General features: G+C 41.8%; 1 protein-coding gene across 10 annotated transcripts in view; it reads right to left on the reverse strand.

Moving 5' to 3' along the window:
* Window positions 1-17,798, reverse strand: part of LOC133747810 (zinc finger protein 585A) — a 97,272-nt gene extending 79,474 nt beyond the window's left edge. For 3 of the 10 annotated variants that reach the window (XM_062176166.1, XM_062176165.1, XM_062176153.1), the window contains exons 1-4: window positions 4,029-4,073; window positions 2,868-2,896; window positions 2,325-2,405; window positions 1,498-1,714 (exon numbers count right to left, since the gene is read on the reverse strand). In XM_062176166.1, coding sequence (XP_062032150.1) covers window positions 1,498-1,514 — 17 coding nt within the window. In that variant the 5' untranslated portion in view covers window positions 1,515-1,714; window positions 2,325-2,405; window positions 2,868-2,896; window positions 4,029-4,073. Of the gene's footprint in view, window positions 1-1,497; window positions 1,715-2,324; window positions 2,406-2,867; window positions 2,897-3,983; window positions 4,106-17,443 lie in introns of those variants that run through there. The other 7 variants (XM_062176156.1, XM_062176155.1, XM_062176167.1 and 4 more) reach the window with 7 other exon arrangements.
* Between the last annotated feature and the right edge of the window lie 34 nt (window positions 17,799-17,832).

A 17,832-nucleotide genomic window follows, 5' to 3' on the forward strand; every position in this document is an offset into this window, starting at 1 on the left:
AGGCACAGCCGTGTACAGAGACCCCATGGAAATGGGGTCAACAATGGTATGGCCAAGAATCATGCCTCTCATTGCTCAAAAATAAACAAAAAGGGGGAAATGTGGTGGAATGAGAAGGCCATGCCAAGATGGCTGCTGGCAAGCGAGCATCAGTTACTCAGATATGGCTTCAGAAACCCCTTGAGAAACCCCTTGGGAAAGCACCTGGCAATGGAGCCTGCATAGCAACAGGCTGTGATTGGTTAGGGCATAAATCGCCCCTTGACCGGATTGGCTGCCTCAGCTACATAAGCTGCCAAACCAACTGAAATAAATGAGTCTGCGGGCTGCTCGCCTCTGGCCCACTTTCACCCGACTCCTGAAGTCTATGTGGCGACTCCATGCCTCTTGACCCCACCATGCTCCTCCTCTCAGAACGAATCCACAGCAACAACCACACTTCCATTTTTACCTTGAATTTCTTTCACCATAATTCTTGCATGTTGCTTTTTACATTTCTGATTTCTGAACTGTATGTACTGCCTATTCAAAAAATTAGACTGTTTCTAATAAACAATCATAATATCTTCAGAGGAATAAGAAATACATGGTAACCATAAAATAATAATAGAACACCTATAGAAAAGAATAGTTAGGTGTTGGCATTGTGGCACAATGGATTAGGTCACTGCTAGGGACTCCCTTGGCAATTCCACATCTGCGACTGAGTCCTGCCTCCCCCTCAGATTCAGCTTCCTGCTAATCAGTGTGCACCCTCAGAGGTAGCAGGTGATACCTCAAGGATGTGGTTCATGTCACCACTGTGGGAGACTCAGATGAAGTTTCTGGCTCCTAGCTTTGGTTTTGCCAGTCCCAGCTGTTTCAGGCATTTGGGGAGGGAACCAGCAGATGCAAAAATCTCTTTCCCTCTCTGTTATTCTGCCTTTCGAATAAATAAAAGTAAGTATACTTTAAAATATATTTAGACAACTAGAATTTTTGAAAATTAAAACACGGAATTAAAATAGTGATACCTGCCATGAGAAGCTCAATAGAAGGACTAGAAGACAAAATTGACAAAGTTTCCCAGACAGAAGAGTAGCAAAGAAATAGAAAATAGTGGAGAAAAGTGAAGAACCAGCATCTGATAAACAGAATTTCAAAAAAAGGAATACAGAAAATATTTGTATATGAAGAAGTTTAGGAGCAAAATGGGGAAATATTTCAAAATCCCATCCAAAAGTGATTTATAACCAGGAATCATCTGTGGCCAAAAGATCTAAACAGTGTGATAATCAAATAAATTTTCATTCACAGTTTACCTCTCCACTGTCTTACACCTGGCCTTGTGAGTTAACACCCATGTGTTGCTCATTCTTGACAAAAAGATCAGAATTTGTTTTAGGAGCACCAGGGTCTATAATCTGGCTACTTCCTGGCCCATCTGACTGCCCTGAGGTTCTGCTGACAGGTCAGAGATATTTCTAGAATCAATTCCCACACCCTGGGACTCCTCACCTCGCATGAGTTGCCATAACACTCTGAAGCCAGGGCTGGGGGCTGCTTGGATGAGGTGCAATTAGCTGGCATGGCCACACTGGGTCTCATTCCTTGTTCTCTCAGGGGCTGAGAGTTTAGTGCTCATGTATAAACTCATGCAAAACTGCTGGGAAGAGGCAGGCTGGATTCCAAAGGAAGATATGGCCCAGACCTCTCCAAGAGACATCAAAGACACCTGGAAAGACAATAACACATAATCAGTCATTCAACATTACCACATAATCCCTGCCTGGGCACACTAAGGTTCAAGTCCCTGAGATAGAAGCCACAAAGCAGTAGTTCTCAAACTCGACTAGGCATTTGAATCACCTGAAGGGGTTGTTATAACATAAAAACTCCCAGCCTCACCCCCCACATTTTCTGATTCAGTATTTCGAAGACTTGGCTCAAAAATTTGCATTTCTAAGGCCCAGGTGATCTTGAAACTGTTGGTCCAGGGACCATATTTTGAGAGAGAGGACTAAGGAGAACAGAGTTAAACAAAATCTGCGACAGCCATTAGTCATGGGAAAAACCATGGGAGTTGGAGGAACATCACTGCAGAACTGAACTGCAGCTTGGTAATTTTCAGTTATGAAAATATGAACAAGTTTCTTAAGTATCAGTTTTAAAACTGAGGATGAAAATGCCTATCTCATAGCCAAGAAAAGCAAATGAGATGATGGTTGTAAAGTACTAAACACCTCACTGGCACATGAGAATCATGCAATAAATATTAGCCTCTTATGAAGTAAAATTTATAAAAAATTAAAAAGCATGTAATCAAACAGACAAAATAAGCATACCAGACAACTGTTATTTACATGTCACAGAAGTGGTATTTGTGCACAAGACATTCACTGCAAAAATGGTGCTGTTTCATCCACCTGAAACAAAACATCACACTAGTCAGTAGACACACCCTAACAGGACTGAACAGTTAGATATATGTATTTTTTAAACCTCAAAAAACATTAAAATAAATTTTAGTATATTTTTGTGTGCCTTTGAGGTGGGCTGGGAGGAACGTTACACATAAAATTCAGCAACTATAAAAGTAAAGGACAGTTATCTCTAGATGATACTTCCTAATAATGTTATAATACACCATAAAAATCAACATGAAGTTATATGCATAATTTTTTATTCTGTGACAATAGGTTATTTCTAATTAAAAAAAATATAGGAGTGGGCATTTGGTGCAGCAATTAAGTGGCACTTGGTACACCTGCATCCCATATCAGAGTGTCTGGGTTGGAGTCACAGCCCTGCTCCCAATATCAGATTCAACTAATGAGCACTCCAGGAGGCAGCAAGATGGTTCAAGGACTTGGGTCCCTTCTACCCACCTGAAAGCTCTGGGGTTCCCAGCTCCCAGCTGCAGGCATTTGGAAAGAGAACCAGCAGATGAGAGGTGTTTTTTTTTTTTTTTCTATCTTCTCCCTTTCTGCCTCTCAGATAAAACTAATGAATAATTTGAAAATTTTTTAAATCTAGCAATCACTAGGAAAAAGTAAAAAGAGCAGGAAAAAAATCTGGACAAGAAAATGAAAATTCACAGAATAGGAAACAAGTGATAATTAACCTAAAAGATTCCAACTTTACTAACAGCAAAATATATTAGATTAAACCTCACTGCCTCTTAGAACTGTAAAAACTAAAAAAGTAGCTGGCAGGCAGGAGCTCAGATGTTAGAAAGCATTTGGGAAAATGAGCTGCTTTATAAATTGTTGACAGAAGCCTCAATTGTTATATTATCCTTTGAGCTATCTAGTCAGGTCTATATTTAACAATACACATAACTGTACCTAGTAATATACTTTCAAAAATATAAAGCAGAAACGGCCAGAATGAGTGGACATATCACTTAGCCAATGTGAGTATTTTACCTTCTTCTGTAATTCAGCAGACAAAATAATCCAAAAGGAGCTAATATTAAGTTTAAAGCACTTAAATGTAAATATATGCTTAATATATAACATACAACAAGGACATACATTGTTTTCAGGCTATAAAGCCATTTTTTCAACTCAAGTATTAGCCAGAGAAATTAATTGAAACAGAAAATGCACTTTTAATAATGGGTCAAAAAAAAAAAAACCCCTAACACTTTAAAAAATGCAAAAATGCTACACACCAAAGCTTTTCAATCTTTATATTAAAAAAAAAACAAAACAAAACAAAAAAAAAAACAAAAACCTGAAAACTAAACAGCTTAACTTTCAACTCAGGTTAGAAAACTAGCTGAATACAAATCCCACAGACTCCCCATTACTGACCCTACAGGCCTCACTCATGGACCACCGAATCCCATTACTAGCCCCCCACCTCCAAATCCCAACAACCTCATCCCTGAGAGCCGCTCACTGTCAAGAGAAAACGCCTGTCACAAACATTAACGGCTGCCAGCCTCTGCCAGCATTTAACTCGGGGACCACCATCACTAACTCCAGTCCATTACAGACCCCACAGAATCCCTAGTCGCGACCAACCAAAATCGTCTCAGAGACCTCTTGACGTTAAAATATGGAAATACGTCCTCTACTCAATAGCAGCGAAAAAGCCCTTGAGGAGCACTTCCTTTCACGGTCCGCTTTCCAATACCGCCCCTTCCGGGCAGTAGTACCACGCATGCGCGGAATCCCCTTTGCGGTCACGTGGTGCCGACAATCACGATGGCGTAGAAGCGTCGTTAAGAGACATTGTCCCGTTTCCCTAAGAGGCGCCGTTGGGTAGAGAACGTGGCGGCGCCCGAACGGCCTCTTCGTGTGGGCCGCCATCTTGGAGTTGTATCCGCTCGTATGAACTCCTTAAGGGGATTCACGGAGCTGGCAGGGAGTGTCCTATAGAACGCAGACATGCAGGGAGGGGCAGGGTACTGGAGATAGGATCTGGAGCTCTATTTTACATCCAGGACCGCCAGTCACCAGTTTGGAGCCGGCACTCTGCCGGAAACAATTATCCGCGGGGAGAAACCACGGGGAACGCGGCCGGGGGCCGAGGGGGGTTGGAGACAAAGGGAGAAATCAGGGTGGTACAATCCGCTTCGGGGAAAACAGGATGGGAGTCAGCCCATGGGCAAAACCCCAGCAAGACCAAGACACGCTGGAATGGGCAGTACGCTGCAGAAAGTGTGCTATAGCCTCTAACGGGAGAAACTACCTTGGAAAATAGGGTGGAAAGCCGGAAAGGGGCGACACGTCAAGATACGCCTTACTGAAGGGTTGGTGGAGGGGCTACAAGCTTGAATTTCCATCAGTCTCCATTAGCCTCCTCCCTATCGCAAGTTAAAAACTACGTAGGCAGCAATAATTTAAAAAATAACTAAATGGTGTTTCATATGGGCCAGTTGTGGCTAAAAGCACCTAAAGAAAACTTCACTATTTTTACTTCTAATTAAAAGTATAAACAACGTCCTTACTACGTAAATGATGCCTTCAGTCCATTCTCTCATTCTTCCTTCAGCTTCTATGTGGAAGCTGTGAAGAGGTAACATTCCCCTTGCCTCTGCCCACACCACACTTAGTTGTCAAGAGTTCTTTCACCTTTCCTAAACATTCTTCAAAATCCAACCTAAATACTGTTTCTGCCAGGAGCTCCAGTCTGACGGTGGTGAGAGGTTGTGAGAGCTCTTGAAAACATTCAGTCCCCTCCAGGCCAGGGAATTCCCTCTCTGGGTCTCAGCTTAAAAACAAAACCCGTTAGAAGGCCAGGCTGCTTGTCCCAGGTTCTTTTTCTTCCTCCAAAGTATACTCTGAGGAAAAATCTGTGAAATCCATTCTTAAACACACATTTCTAATGGAAGCCAAAGAATTACTGTTAATTTTGTCGGCAATGTGGCTTTTGTTACAAAGGAAATGACTTCTTTTATTGATTCATGTGAAAATATTTATGGCTAGAATATTATGAATTGTAAAGACTCCATTGAGAGGGGCATAAGAATGAAACAAGAATAACTAAATGTTGATAAATGTTGAAGAGTAGATGGAGTTCATTGTAGTGTTCTCTTTTTACTATTTCTATGAAAATTTCATATAAAAATTCAACTTACACACTAAGCAATCAAAAAATTACAAAAAAAAAAAAAAAGTGGGGAAAGCATTTGAGCCAACTGAAGATAATAGTTCCTGTTACCAAGACCTATCAGATATGAGTTAGGTTTCCCATGCTCTGAAGATAAACAGACCCTTTTTCTGGACCAGGTACATACCAATTTAGACAGCCAAGACCTCTGAATCTATGTCAATAGATTGACCTACATTATACATTCATTGTAATTTATTAGCATGTTAAATTACACACATACCAGCCATCATGACAGGAAACATCAAACATATAGAGCAGTAGCTAGATTCTAGGACATCACCCATTTCCTGGGGGGAAAAAAAAAGTATTTCTCCTGCTTATTAGACTATACCTCCCCTTTCACCAAATGACACATGTAATGTTAAACACAGTTTAGAGACAAGGACATTCCTCTCGTGTGTAGGTTCCACTCTGCCTGCAGTGTGTATCTTTACTTTCTCAGTAAAACATTTGCTGCTCGTATGAACTGTTCTCCAGCTTGTTCTTCAGTTTCTTTTTGAAGCAAAGTTAAGGACCTGGGTATGAGGCATCCGTCCTCTCCAGCAGCACAGCTACCAAGATTATACAAAACTTTTAATATTTATAGCAATATATACTGGAACTTTTGGAAGTTTGTGGAAAATGGAATTAAAAGATAAATATAAAAATTGTCAAATTTCTCAAAATTTGTTCCTTCAAGATACTTTTTTAAAAGATTTATGTATTTATTTGAAAATCAGAGTTACACAGAGAGAAGGAGAGGCAGAGAGAGAGAGAGAGAGAGACAAGTCTTCCATCCACTGGTTCACTCTCCAATTGGCTGTGATGGCCAGAGCTGCACCAACCCGAAGCCAGGAACCAGGAGCTTCTTCCAGGTCTCCCATGCAGGTGCAGGGGCCCAAGGACTTGGGCCATCTTTTACTGCTTTCCCAGGCCATAACAGAGAGCTGGATCAGAAGTGGGGCAACTGGGACTCGAACTGGTGCCCATAAGGGATGCCGGCACTACAGGTGGCAGCTTGACCCACCACGCCACAGCACTGGCCCCCCAAGACACTTTTCTAAGTGATGCTACCAGCCATTTGGTCCATACCTAAATACTCAGGGTTCTAGGAATTCAACCATATCACTACAGCTTTTTTTTATTATTATTATTACAATATGCGCTAAGGAAAAATGGTACTCATTCAAAAGTTTTTGTTTCGAAGAGATTCATTTTATTTTATTTATTTGAAAGGCAGAGTTAGAGAGAGAGAGGGAGAGAACTTGTGTCTACTGGTTCACTCCCCAAATGGCCACTAAGCTGGGGCCAGGCCAAGCTGAAGCCAGGAACCTAGAACTCCATCAGGGCCTCCCATGTGGGTGCAGGGGCCCAAACACTTGGGTCATCTTCTGCTTTCCCAGGCACATTAGCAGGGAGCTGGATTGGAAGTGGAGCAGCCAGGTCTTGAACTAGTGCCCACATGGGATGGCAGCATTAACTCATTAAGCTACATGCTGGCCCCTCTCTAAGAGCAAGAAACAGGGGGCCAATACTATAGCTCAGTTTGTTAATGCCCCTGCCTGCAGTGCCAGCATCCCATATGGGCGCCAATTCGAGTGCAGCTGTCCCACTTCCAATCCTTGCTAATGCACCTGGGAAAGCAGCGGAGAATGGCCAAGTACTTGGGCCTCTGTACCCACGTGGAAGACCTGGAAGAAGCTCGTGGTTTCTGACCCAGCTCCAGCCCTTGAGGCCATTTGGGGAGTGAACCAGTGGATGGAAGACCTCTCTTGGTGTCATTACCTCTCTCTGTAACTCTTTCAAATAAATAAAAAATAAATGTTTAGAAAAAAGACCAGGAAACAAAAAGCTAAGCAACCAAATCAGAACTGTAAGGTGACTGCCTAATGATTCCCCATCGAATTGCCCCTGTCTAATGAGAAGCAGGAGCAGGAGCATTGTCCTGTAGCGAAGGACTCCTTGGCATTTTTCTGTTTATGCTAACTTTCTCAAAATGGTCATCATCAGCAGGTGCTATCATGCTTCGGGCTTTCAGACACTTAATCAGAAAATGCCTGAGCACCCCAAAAAACTGTAGCCAACTTGCTCAACTCTCAGATATAACCTTGGAAAGGTGAGTATGTGTACACAGAAGGTAATTAAAGAGTAGGTTAAGTCAGTGTTTCTAAAAGGTTGCAACTTGAAAGCTTGTCAAAAATACATGTGGCACTTCACATAAAGTACTATTTCAGATCAATTGAATCAAAATTGGAAAAAAATCAAAAACAACCTTGGCTTTAGGAAAAATTTCTATTGATTGTGATGCAGTCTGAAGTTACGTTTGCCTTTGTACTTAGTATTTTTCTGAATAACTTAGTGTTAACTACAAGGTGATTCCATCTGCTTTTCCTATCTAGCATTTCACTGAGTGATTCTCCCTCCCCAGTTCACTGTACTCTGTTCCAAGAGCAGAGTGTTTCTCTACATCAGTGATTTTCACTGCCATTCTCTCAATCAGTTAACTCTCAATGTAAATAGAGTTACAAGATACTAAAAAGTGCTGCTTTGAAACAGCATCAGATAACACCACTCTTGTTCTAGTATCCAGATAGCTACCTGCAGTTGTTTTCCCTGGACTGTTTATCTAATTTCCTCATTCTCTGCACTAGATTTAAAGTTTCCTATTGGAAGGGACCATGTCTCCTTTAGCTATTATTGTTTAACCAACTTCTAGCACAGCATCTAAGTTATAGTAAGTTTTCAATAAGTAGCTATTAAATAGTGAATGTCAAGGAAAAGGAATTAAAATGGAGATACTGGAATACATCAAGGAGTTAAAACATAGGAAACTAGTTAAGGATCACTAACATCATTTTTTTTTTTAAATCTCTGATGGAGTCAGAGGAAAGAAAACAAGTCACAGTAATATGCACTTGTTCTCAATGTAAATTGTAAATGTCTTTTGATTTCTGTGATTCTGCTCAGATGTTGTACTTGGCTGTCTTACCAAAGAGTAAATTTCTACTTATCAAAATCTTGCAATCACTAATTGTTCCTTTTTAAGATCTTGGGGAACTTCATGTCTGTAAACATCTGAAAAATCAAAATCAGATTCCAGGATCAGAAACTCTGAACTCTGATGATTCCCTCTTTTGGAGGCCCTTCTAGCGGAACTAATATTTCTAACCATCCTTACGTGTCTGTTATGATTTGGGTGCAATTTTACTCCAAAGCCTCAAGTGATGGAAGGTCTCCAATAATAATAGTTTTTTTTAAAGATTTATTTATTTATTTGAAAGGCAGAGTTACAGAGAGAGGCGGGGGGGGGGGGGGGGTCTTTCATCTGCCGGTTCACTCCCCAGATGGTCGCAACAGCCAGAGCTGGGCTGATCTGAAGCCAGGAGCTTCTTCCGGGTCTCCCACGCGGGTGCAGGGGCCCAAGGACTTCAGCCATCTTCCACTGCTTTCCCAGGGCATCTCTCTCTCTCTCTCTCTTTTTTTTGTGTGTGTGTGTCTTGCCTGCTCTCTCACCATTTGCTAGCACCATTGGACATCTCAGCCACCAGAATCATGAGCCAAATAATACTTTTTAAAAAATTTATTTATTTATTTGAAAGTCAGAGTTACACACAGAGAGAAGGAGAGGCAGAGAGACAAAGAGGTCTTCCATCCACTGGCTCACTCCCCGATTGGCCGCAGCTGCGCTGATCCAAAGCCAGGAGCCAGGAGTTTCTTCAGCATCTCCCACACAGGTGCAGGGCCCAAGCACACGGGCCATCTTCTAATGATTTGAAAATATTACCCAGTATCAGGTGTTTTGTTGTAACACAAAGCAGACTAAGACAGTTGCCATTAATAACATAGCTAAGACCACAGTCAGTTCTCATTTCAATTATCTTCTATTGTAGAAAACTAACAAGTGTTCGCAGGTCTTTTTTTTTTTTTTTTTTTTTAATGTTTCCTTCCAATAAGGCTAGACTCTAAATCCATAACCTTTGTAGTCTGCAAAGATATCCTTTGCACCAGATCATCTTTATTGCTCCCCAGGAACTGCTTGATAATATCAATGCCTTTCTGGTATAACTCAGGGCATGACATGACAAAGAAGGGGGTGGTAGGGAAAGGGAATGCTAGGAATTTATCAGCCATGATGCATGAATTCCAAAAATATTCAAGGTTATTAAAACTGTTATAATTGTCATAATTTGTCCACATTATTATAATTTTTAAATTATTTAATTATAAATTATTCAAATTATTTATAAATCAAAATAAATCATAATAATATAAATTAATATAAATAATTATTATAAATTATTTAAATTATGACTATTATAAATTATTATTTGTCATATTATTGTCTATAATTTTGGGGAAAGCCACAGAAAATTACAACAGTTTAACATCTCCTCTTTAGGGGCCCCTTTAAAAAAGAATTATTTTTAATTCATTTGACTCTTTCAGATTTTCTGTAAACTTTTTCAAGACAAAGGAAAAGTTAACATGAAGACTGACAGCAGGAAACTTCAGAAGACTTAGTCTTGATGCTGACAAATATTTGGACTTTACAAATGTTGGAAAAGCCTTTAATGCATACATAATTGTGCATAATTGACAGTGAGAGAGAGAAAGGTCAGAGAAAAATGCTGCTCATATAGGAGAGAACCACAATAAGATTAATGATGAGGCTTCTCATCAGAAACAATGGAAAGCAAGAAGGTAATGTCATAAACTATTCAAATTGTCTCCCAACATTCTAAAACCCTGGCATTTAAGAATTCTATGTCCAGAAATTATGGTATCTATACACTCTGGAGTACTACTCGGCTGTAAAAAACAAAAACAAAAACAAACAAACATGAAATCCTGTCTTTCAACAAAATGGGTGCAACTGGAAACCATTATACTTAGTGAAATAAGCCGGTCCCAAAAAGACATATACCACGTTTTCCCTGATCTGAGGTAACTAATACAGTATCTAAAATGCGATGTATTGGGGTGAAATGGACATTTTGAGATTCCATGATTGTTTACAGCCCTTGTCTCTTCTGTTGAGGAACAGTGTTTTTTATCTTCATACTATTTGTTGAACTATTTTACTTAGTGTAGAGCTGACTTTATGATCATCAAGCTAACTGAAAGTAGGTGTTTTTTTTTTTTAAGATTTTATTTATTTATTTAACAGGTAGTTACAGACAATCACATAGAGAGACAGAGAGAGAGGTCTTCCATTTGCTGGTTCACTCCCCAAATGGCCACAATGGCTGGAGCTGGGCCAATCCAAAGCCAGGATCCAGGAGCTTCTTCTGGGTCTCTCATGTGGGTGCAGGGGCCTCTTCTGCTTTTCCAGGCCATAGCAGAGAGCTGGATCAGAAGTGAAGCAGCAGGGACTAGAACCGGCACCCATATGGGTTCAGAGGATTAACCTACTGCACCACAGCGCTGGCGCTGAAAGTAGATCTTTATAAAAATTAAGAATGGGAATGGGAGAGGGAGGAGGAAGAAGGGTTGGAGTGTGGGCAAGAGGGAGGACAGGTTGTGAAGTATCACAATGTTCCTAAATCTGTATATATGAAATACATTAAACTTGATAACTTAAATAAATTTTTTTAAAATTATATATCCAGAAAGGGTATTTTACAAAATGAAAGAAAATTAAGACATTCCCAAATAAACAAAACTGGATCATTTGTGGCTAGCAGACACGACTTACAAGATATACTAAGGAGGGGCTAGAGCTGTGGTGTAGCGGGTAAAGCCACTGCCTGCAGTGCCAGCATCCCATATGGGCGTCGGTTCCAGTCTCAGCTGCTCCACTTCTGATCCAGCTCTCTGCTATGGCCTGGGAAAACAGTGGAAGATGGCCCAAGTCCTTGGGCCCCTGCACCCACGTGGGAGACCCGGAAGAAGCTCCTGGCTCCTGGCTGTGGATTGGCACAGCTCTGGCCATTGTGGCCGTCTGGGGAGTGAACCATCGGATGGAAGACCTCTCTCTCTCTCTGCCTCTCCTTCTCTTTCTGTGTAACTCTGACTTTCAAGTAAATAATAAATAAATCTATAAAAAATAAAAATGAATAAAGAGATATACTAAGGAGATTCTTCAGCTTGAGAGCAAGTGGCCCCAAACAGAAACTGAAATTGACACGAAGGAACAGAGACACTAGTAAAGATAATTCTCTTTATTAGGATAGTATAAATGAATATTTCTTCTTTCTTAAGTGATTTAGAAAATGACTTTATATAACAATAATTACGCAATGGCATTTTCAGACTCTAATAGATGGGAACTGAATATATTTGGCAAGAAAAGCACAAAGGAGTTTGAAGCAAGGCTCTATTAGGCTAAGCAATTGAATCCACAGGAATAAATGAAGAGACTAGGCATGGCAAATAAGGTTAACATAAGAAATGCTATAAATACAAGGGGTCTTCAAAAAGTCTTTGGAAAATGTGTACTGTAAAAAAACTATTGGGGCCGGTGCTGTGGAGTAGCTGGTAAAGCTGCCACTTGCAATGTCAGCATCCCATATGGGGTCAAGTTCGAGTCCCAGCTGCTTCACTTCTCATCCAGGTCTCTGCTATGGCCTGAAAAAGCAGTGGAGGATGGCCCAAGTCCTGGGGCCCCTGCACCCACGTGAGAGACCCGGAAGAAGCTCCTGGTTCCTGGCTTCGAATCGGTGCAGTTCCAGCTGTTGCAGTCATCTGGGGAGCAAACCAGCAGATAGAAGACCTTTCTCTCTCTCTGCCTCTGCCTCTCTGTAACTCTGCCTTTCAAGTAAATAAATCAATCCCCTCTCTTGTTAAAAAAAAAAAGAAACTATGCAGGGATTTAAAAAAATAAATTTCTCTTCTAGTTTGATTTTTCTATAAACTTTTCAAAATATGCTTGTACTTGCTCCACTTTTTCTATCTCAGTTTCTTTAAAATATATACGATATATACAATTATAAAAATCTTGCTGTACTGGCCGGCGCCGCGGCTCACTAGGCTAATCCTCCACCTTGCGGCGCCGGCACACTGGGTTCTAGTCCCAGTCCGGGCACCAGATTCTGTCCCGGTTGCCCCTCTTCCAGGCCAGCTCTCTGCTGTGGCCAGGGAGTGCAGTGGAGGATGGCCCAAGCCCTTGGGTCCTGCACCCCATGGGAGACCAGGAGAAGCACCTGGCTCCTGCCATCGGATCAGCATGGTGCGCCGGCCGCAGCGCGCCTACCGCGGCGGCCATTGGAGGGTGAACCAACGGCAAAAGTAAGACCTTTCTCTCTGTCTCTCTCTCACTGTCCACTCTGCCTGTCAAAAATTAAAAAAAAAAAAAAAATTTGCTGTACTATGCCTTTGAAATAAATAAATACATAAATAAATAAAATCTGTTTAAAAAATTGAAAAGTAAGGTGGACATTTTGCCTAACAGTGAAAATACTCAAGTCATACATTTAGTAATTTTGGGGTTTTTAATTTTTTTTATTTTTCATTTTTATTTATTTGACAGGTAGAGGAAAAGACAGAGAGAAAGGTCTTCCATCTGCTGGTTCACTCCCCAAACGGCGGCGACGGCAGGAGCTGAACCGATCCGAAGCCAGGAACCAGGAGCTTCTTCCAGGTCTCCCACGTGGGTGCAGGGGCCCAACGACTCGGACCATCTTCTACTGCTTTCCTAGCCCATCAGCAGAGAGCTGGGTAGGAAGAGGAGCAGCCGGGACTAGAACCAGCACCCAGATGGGATGCCAACGCCGCAGGAGAAGGATTAACCTTCTGTGCCACAGTTCTGGCCCCAGTAACTTCAGTTTGATTCCTGGCTCTGATGCCTGATTCAAGGTTCCTGCTGATGTAACCCAGAGGACAGAGGTGATGGATCAAGTAACTGTTCATGCTACCCAAATGGGAGACCTGGATTGAGTTCTTGACTTTGGCTTTTTCCAGTCGTTGTTCAGTTGTGGCCATTGTGAACATCTGCGGAGTGGATTTGTGGAATATTATTCAATAGTAAAAAAAAAAAAAAAAAAAAAGTGCTACCAAGCCATAAGACATGGAGACAACGTATTACTAAATGAAAAAAGCCAAACTGAAAAATCCACATGCTCTATGATGCACACTGCATAACATTCTGGAAAGGTAAAACTATCTAGACGGTAAAAAGATCAGTGGTTGGGGCCAGCTCTGTGACACAGCAGATTAACACCCTGGCCTTGCCTGAAGCGCCGGCATCCCACATTAGCACTGGTTCTAGTCCTGGCTGCTCCTCTTCCTTTCCAGCTCTCTGCTATGGCCTGGGAAAGCAGTAGAAGATGGCCCAGGTCCTTGGGCCCCTGCACCTGCGTGGGAGACCTGGAAGAAGCTCCTGGCTCCTGGTTTTGGATTGGCGCAGCTCCAGCTATTGCGGCCATCTGGGGAGTGAATCATCAGATGGAAGACTCTCTCTGCCTCTTCTCTCTGTGTAACTCTGAATTTCAAATAAATAAATAAATAAATCTTTTTTTAAAAAAAAAGATCAGTGGTTTTTCAGGAGATGAGGGTGGGGGTAGGGAAGAAGATTAGCAGACGGCAGCACAGAGAAGATTTTTAGGGCAGTGAAACTCTTCTGTATGACACTATAATTTGTGTCATACACAAATTATTATAATGATGCATATCATTAAACGTTTGTCCAAACCCTTGGAACACATATCGAGTGAACTCTAATGTAAATCATGAGCTTTGGATGGTAATGTCAATCTAAAAGTTTATCAATTGTAACAAATGTACCAGTGTGATGCAGATAGTGATATGGGGGTGGTGGGTGCAGGAGATATATAAAAACTCTCTGTAATGTCTATTCTATATTTCTATGAACTTAAAACTAATCTAAAATACAGCCTATTGAAAAAACCTTAAAATAGCCTAGAAGTTATGACACCTGTGTCGACACACTGAAGAACCTGGGTTTCATACCTAGCTCCTGATTCTAGCTTCAAGGTTGTCGTGATAACTCAAGTAATTGGGTTCCTGCCACCTACATAGGAGACCTGAGTTGAATTCCTGGCTCCTGGCTTCAGCCCATCCCAGCCCTGCCTAATTCAGGCATTTAGGAATGAACCAGCAGATGGGAGAACTCTCTGTCTCTACCTTTCAAATAAAATGAAAGTTTAAAAATAGGTAAATTAAAATGTGAATAAATTACACAATGTAATCAAAAGACCAAGACTGTCAGACTTGATTAAAAAAAAATAAAGAACCAAATTTCTGCTTCTTCAGATAAGCGGCAAAAGCTATCTAGAGACTGAAAGTGTAAGGATGGAAAACATACCGTGTAAAAGCAACCATAAGAAAACTAGTATTGTTAAACTAATACCATACAAAATGACTTTAAAACAAAAACCATTACTAGAGATAAAGAGAAATTTATATTATCAACAGTCCATCATTCTTTTGAGTGATACAAAATTATAAACATACATGAAACTAGGAGCTGGCCCCAAAACACATGAAGCAAAATCTGACAGATTAGAGTGCAGAAATGGTTAATTCAACTACAATAGTTTAAGGTTTCAATGTTCCACACTCAATAATAGATAGAACATCTAAGTAGTAGGCCAACAGGAAAACAGATGATTTAAGCAACAACATGAATTAGACCCACAAGACATCTTCATAGCCATTTTCATGCAACAACACCAACATTCTTTGGAAGTACATATGGAACATTTCCTAGGATAGATAATATATCAAACCATAAAATAATAATCAAAAATTTAAAAGGAATGAAATCATATAAAGTACATTGCCCAGCCACAATGCAATGAAGCTAGAAATCAATAGTATTATCTTATAATTACATAGGTCAAAAGTCTGAAATGAGTTTTCTTGCAGGTAAATCAAGAGTTGGAATGGCTGCATTCCTTTCCGTAGGCTCTGGAGAATGTTTCCTTCCTTTTACAAATTTAAGAAGTTGCCTGTCTGTATTCCTATGTGCAGACTGGCTGGATGGAAAAAAAAAAATTGCTGCCTACAAGAAACACATCACTCCAACAAAGATACACACAGACTGAAAGGATGGAAAAAAGATATTCCATGCTAACAGAAACCAAAAAAGGGCTGGAGTAGCCACCTAAATATCATACAAAATAAACTTTTTTTTTTTTTTTTGACAGGCAGAGTGGACAGTGAGAGAGAGACAGAGAGAAAGGTCTTCCTTTGCCGTTGGTTCACCCTCCAATGGCCGCTGCGGCCAGCGCGCTGTGGCCGGCGCACAGTGCTGATCCGAAGGCAGGAGCTAGGTGCTTATCCTGGTCTCCCATGGGGTGCAGGACCCAAGCACTTGGGCCATCCTCCACTGCACTCCCGGGCCATAGCAGAGAGCTGGCCTGGAAGAGGGGCAACCGGAACAGAATCTGGTGCCCCGACCGGGACTAGAACCCGGTGTGCCGGTGCTGCTAGGCGGAGGATTAGCCTGTTGAGCCACAGCGCCGGCCCACAAAATAAACTTTTAACACAAAAACTGCTAAAAAAGGCCAAAAAGTGCATTGTGCAATGATTAAGGGATCAATTCAACAGGAAGATGTTATTATAATAAGTATATATGCACATAATTACAGGGCACCTAGCTATTTAAAAGAAATGTTGATAGATCTAAAGGGAGACATAGACTCCCATACAATAGTAATGGGGGACTTCAATACTCCACTTTCGTAATGGATAGATCAACCAGACAGAAAATCAGTAAGGAAAGAATAGTTAATCAACACTGTCGACCAAATGGACCTAACGGGTGTCTACAGAACTTTTCATCCTACAGTTGCAGAATACACATTCTTCTCATCAGTCCATGGAACTTTCTCTAGGTTTCTAGGACAAACCACAGACCAGGCCATAAAGCAAGTCTCAACAAATTCAAAGGAATCAAAACCATACCATGAGGGTCTGAAGCTATGGCGCAGTAGGTAAAGCCATCGCCTGCAGTGCCAGCATCCCATATAGGCACTGGTTTGTGTCCTGGTTGCTCCACTTCCAATCCAGCTCTCTGCTATGGCCTAGGAAAGCAGCAGCAGATGGCCCAAGTCCTTGGGCCCCTGCACCTCTGTGGGAGACCAGGAAGAAGCTCCTGACTCCTGGCTTCGGATCCACACAGCTCGAGCCGTTGTGGCTATTTGGGGAGTGAACCAGTGGATGGAAGACACTCTCTCTCTCTCTTTCTGCCTCTCCTTCTTCTCTGTGTAACTCTGACTTTCAAATAAATGAATAGATCTTAAAAAAAAAAAAGCACTGTGAAACTGATTCTCAATGAGGCAGTTTCTTCAGAGCACTAACTATACTTTCTCACTTTCTCCTTTGTCACAAATAAATAAAACGTCAAGCAGCTCCTGCTGCAGCCTGATTACTTAGTGACACCCAAGTGAACATGGAACATAAAATGGTGATACATTGGATTCTATCAAGAGTGATACATTGGATTCTATCAAGAGTGAAAACTGCTTTGAAAGACACTGAGATGCTGAGAGCAGATAAAAATATTCCAAGAACCAAAATTAAAAGGGATGTGAAAACTTCATACAGTGCTGGTGAGAATGTAAATGGTACCACCACTTGGTAAACACAGTCTGCTAGTTTCTTGTAAAATTAAATATTCACTTGTGATCCACCAATTCCACTATTTATTTCCCAATATAAACGAAGGCATATGTTTACAAGAAGACTGGTACACAAATACTTCCATCAGCTTCATTCTTATCAAACTGGAAACAAGACAAATATGCGAAAGCACTTGCATGGATGTACAAATTTAGATGCATTCATAAAACGGCACACTAGTCACCAATAAAAAGCAACACTGCCCCAGAAAACAGCACAGACCAATCTGAAGAACGTGCTGAGAGAAGCCAGACCACCCGCACCCCCAAATACCTACCATGTGATTCCATGTATATGGGACGACAGACAAGTAGGGCGACTCTACAGCGACAGAAGGTAAGTCAGCGAACGTCGCGGCTCGGGAGGACAGACGGAGACGGAGCAAGGTCACAGGAACCTTGCGGAGGGAGGGTGTCCTGCGCCTCACACTTCCCAAGGAGTCTCACAGCCCCCGTCCACTTCTAGTGCAAGCGGGCGACCGCCTCCGTTCTCTCAGGGAATGCACGCGTGCAGTGTGCCAGGCCGTCCGGCACCACGGAGGACGCCGGCGTCGCCGGGGAGTTTCAGTACGAGTCTGCGTCCGGGCCGGGTGGCGCGGGGCAGGGGTGGGACCCCCACAGACCCGGGTGCCATCTTCGCCTCGCCGCCCGCCGCGGGACTACATTT

This window comes from Lepus europaeus, chromosome 19 (assembly GCF_033115175.1).
Source record: "Lepus europaeus isolate LE1 chromosome 19, mLepTim1.pri, whole genome shotgun sequence".
NCBI lineage: Eukaryota > Metazoa > Chordata > Mammalia > Lagomorpha > Leporidae > Lepus > Lepus europaeus.